A 4,300-nucleotide genomic window follows, 5' to 3' on the forward strand; every position below is an offset into this window, starting at 1 on the left:
AATTTCAAAGTCATTACAAAATTAAACATAGAATAAAATCATTGAAAATTCAAAGAGATATTTTTGTTACCTTGAGAAGGGAAAAGTATTTCCTACATAAAGGCTGGAAATTATCTATGCCCAGCCAAAAAAAGTGAAAGTTGTGACATGAAAATTTTAAATACTTCTAGGACAAGGGATGCCATAGAAAAGAGGGCAGGAAAAGGTAGTTTTGCAAGTGGCTTGTAAGAAATTTCTTTCTCTATAATGAGAAAAAAAAATTAAAGAGAAAAAAACAGTGTGCAACTGAAACAGAATGAAGAAAGAATACTGCATCAAAATTCACTAAGAAACAGGAGAGAATGCTCACTTTACATGGAACTGGTCTTATATGCAATTAATAGTGAATAAAAGGCTCATCGTTATGAGGATGAGGTTCTTCTGATGAGTATATTTACCAGGGCTCCTTTCATATCCTGATTTCTCAGACTGTAGATGAAAGAACTGAACATGGGCATGAACAGCATTTACAATATAGCCACAATAACATCGTTGTCATTGGAGTTACTGGATGAGGGAAAAAAGTACAGTCTGATAATAGTTCCATAGTACAGAGAGACCACTGAGAGGTGAGAGCCACAGGTAGACAGGGCTTTTCAGTTGCCGTTAGTGGAGGGGATCCTAAGGATGCTGGTCCTGATGTGCACATAAGATGCCAATATGTACATGAATGGCAGGATAATGACCATCACTCCCACAGTGAGGATGAACAGCTCATTGGCTCTGGTATCTGGGCTGCACAGCTTAAGCAAAGTAGAGAGATCACAGAATAAATGGGGGAGCATGTTGTCTCCACAGAAAGAGAGAAGAGATAGGAGGAGGGTGTGCAAAAGGGCACCAGCAGAGGATAAGTTCCAGAACAGGATTACTATCAGGAGGCACAGATTCTGACTCATAATCATGATATAGTGGAGGGGGTGACATATGGCCACATACCTGTCATAGGCCATTGAGGTGAGAAGAAAGCTGTCAAGACACACAAGCATTAAGAAAAAATACACCTGAGAAATGCATCCAGTGTATGAGATGGAGTGACTCTGTGTCTGCATATTCAGGAGCATCTTTGGAGATGTGTCTGATGAAAACATGATGTCAGTGAAGGCCAGGTGGCTGAGGAAGAAGTACATGGGGGTATGGAGGCAAGGGTCTAGCCTGATGATGTGTTCAGGTACATGCCAGGAACAGGGCAAAGAACACATCCTGCTACTCTGGCTGGATGGGGAACCCCAGGGGGAAGAACCCAGACAGGTAGCTCTGGTTCTCCCTCCTCATGCTCCTCTCCTGTTTGCTGGGGAATGACAGGAGTGGGAAATGTCAGATACATTGAAGTCATGATTGTGGCCACCATACTAGGTCTCTCACATTCTAGTGGATAAACAGAATAACTGCCTGCATTTTTTCTATCACGTAGCATTGCCAAAGCAAGTGACACACCCTCAACACTCAACATGATTCTTTTCAGTGAAAACCAGCAATTTCCTTCTTTTTTCTTTTCATTTATTTTATTTTATTTGGTGGGGGCTGTACCTATGGCATGTGGAAGTTCCCAGGCTAGGGTTGAATCAGAGCTGCACCTGCCAGGCTATACCACAGCTGTAACAACACTAGATCTGAGCTGAATCTGCCAACTCCACCAGAGCTCACAGGAATTCCAGATCTTAGTAGTGTCACCCCCACTAAGCAGGGCCAGCGATGAAACCTGTATCCTCCTGGATACTAGTTCAGTTAATTACTAGTTAATTACTAGTTAATTACTAGACTGAGCCACAGTGGAAACTCCTTCTTTTTTCTTTTTAATCAGCCATGTTTCTGGCACTAAGCTACTAACTGGACATACAAGAATAAATACAACATACAGGATCCCTTTCCACCAGGATACTGACCCTCAAGGGCACACCTGTCCAAAGACTGACTAAAGGTGTGAACCTGAAGCCAGATTCTCTATGTTGTGATTTTGGTCCCACCACCTTCTCCCTGTAGGACTTTGGATGTTAAATTTCTCTTGGCCTCAGTTTTGCCTCTATAATGTGAAGATGAAAATATCATACATTCATAGAGTTAATAAAGAGGATTCTAGTTCATTAGGCATAAATACCTAAGAACACTGTTTTGCATCAAACAAAAATAATTATATTTTATGAGAGGACCTGTATACCCCCAAAATTATTTTTATGAGAGGACCTGTATACTCCAGAAAAAAATATCAAGTTCAGGAATTTTATAAACCAATATTATGAGGAGGTTTATAAAGGACAAATAAGCTAACCTAAAACTTATGTTGTTAACATACCTGAGCTCTCATACACCTAAAGTGAATTTTTGAGTTCACATGCTATTATTGGGATAAGTTCCCTGGTGTAATTTGTCTTAATGCAGGTTTATCCTCTTGCCAAGAATAAAATTTATTTAGAACACTGTAAACCAACTCTAATGGAGAAAATAAAATTCATACATAAAAGAAAAGTAATAAATCTTACTTCAATGCATGTACCTCTATCCATCTCTGTCTACATTTGATCCTCCAAGTTAGCTCAGATATGAATATTTATCAGTAGGAAGACACCTGAAATCTGAGATGGGGTCAGAGAGCTGAGAGATAATGAAGTATTGGGGTATCTCTTAGAATTCAGTTACTTGATTGACCAGCACTATTGCCCAATATTAATATTCACACTGATAATAACTGACAGTTAATGAATACTATGTCACACCAATATATTTTTGCATTATTGCCTCACTAAATTTTCCAGTAGTCCTATAGGAAGGAGCAGTTCCCATTGTGGCTCAGTGGGTGGAGACCTCAAAATTGTCTGAGGATGTGTATTTGATCCCTGCCCTTGTGCATTTATTTAAGGATATGGTGTTACTGCAGTCTGTGACATGGGACAGAGATGCAGCTCAGATTAGATCCCAAGTCTGGGAAATTCCATAGGCCAAAGATGTGGCCATAAAAAAAGAAGGAGAAAAAACCTTCATTTTCAATATAATCATAAACAGGAGAAAACTAACATGGTCATAGAGTTAGTAACTGCTGTAATCACAATTCTCTCCAAAATTGGCATTCCTGTCATGGTGCAGCAGAAACAAATCTGACTAGGAACCATGATGTTGTGGTTCCAATCCTTGGGCTTGCTCAGTGAGTTAAGGATCTGGAATTACCATGAGCTGTGGTATAGGTAGTGGACACCACTCAGATCTGGTGTTGCTGTGGCTGTGGTGTGGGCTAGCAGCAACAGCTCTGATTAGACCTCTAGCCTGGGAACTTCCATATGCCACAGGTGCAGCCCTAAAAAGACAAAAAAAAATTATATCCAATGTCATTAATAATGAAATCATTGCTGCAATGACTCTATTGTTCCTTACTCTCTTTAGTTAGACAAATATGTAGGACCTTAAGAAGAACTATTTCATGATTTAAAGGACTGCTCCTGCTCAGATAAATGTACAAACTCATATTTCTCTGGCACTTTAATTTGCCAATGGTTTTCATATGGCTTCAATTTCATTTATGCCATCAATATTTATTTGTGTCCAGGAAGTAGAGAATGTGATATTTGTTCTTCATTTTAGTAACAAGATAGGGAAATTGCTTAAAAAATCTTATATATATATATATTGCATAGTGGAACCTGATCTCAAACATTGATTTTCTGATCATCTTGTCACTAGAGAGAGAATCCACCCATTTCATTTTATGGGGGGTAGAGAGGCTAAGTTCAAATGCTAAATGTGAAAAGTTAAAGTTAAGTCTTAAAATATCCTTGCAATAGGAAATTGACATTGTGTAAGAATCTGTCAGTAGATTCTTGCTCCAGACCAGGGAGTTGCTTGGGGTTATTAACTCATTCAGTTCATGGGGCACAAGGAGGGACCAGGCACTTGACTCTCCTGCCAAGCACAGGCTTCTCACTGAAAGCTGCTGGGTCAGACTTAGCCCAGGATCTCACAGATACCCTGCAGGAGAACTAGAGCTCCTAATGACACCCAGGAGCTGCAATGTGAACAGAAGGTAACAATACAGATGTGGTACTTTGATTCCATAAGCACCGTGTGCAAAGAGGTGGCTGGGAAATTGCTCAATAGTGAAGAGGAGACAGTGTGTGACCTAGAGTTGGGGCATTGAGAGAGAGAGAGAGCCAATGGATGGGCTTGATTTTCCTGTCTGCATACAAAACACGTCCCCTGCACAATAACACATGAAAGTTATGGTTTCAGTCTCCAAGACCCAATTTACTACAATTTGCTAAGTCCTTACGATATA

The 4,300-nt window shown here is 39.9% G+C and overlaps 1 protein-coding gene across 1 annotated transcript; it reads right to left on the reverse strand.

Annotated features, from left to right (window-relative positions):
* Positions 1-635: 635 nt before the first annotated feature.
* LOC106504271 (olfactory receptor 1J21-like) lies at positions 636-1,166 on the reverse strand. Its single transcript, XM_085014792.1, has one exon. The coding sequence runs from the start codon at positions 1,164-1,166 to the stop codon at positions 636-638; it is 531 nt and encodes a 176-aa protein (XP_084870918.1).
* Between the last annotated feature and the right edge of the window lie 3,134 nt (positions 1,167-4,300).

This window comes from Sus scrofa, chromosome 1, assembly GCF_054392235.1.
Source record: "Sus scrofa isolate SSC_HxYL_T2T_F1_AM1 chromosome 1, Sscrofa_HxYL_maternal_Yorkshire_Landrace_v2.0, whole genome shotgun sequence".
In the NCBI taxonomy this organism is placed as follows: Eukaryota; Metazoa; Chordata; class Mammalia; order Artiodactyla; family Suidae; genus Sus; species Sus scrofa.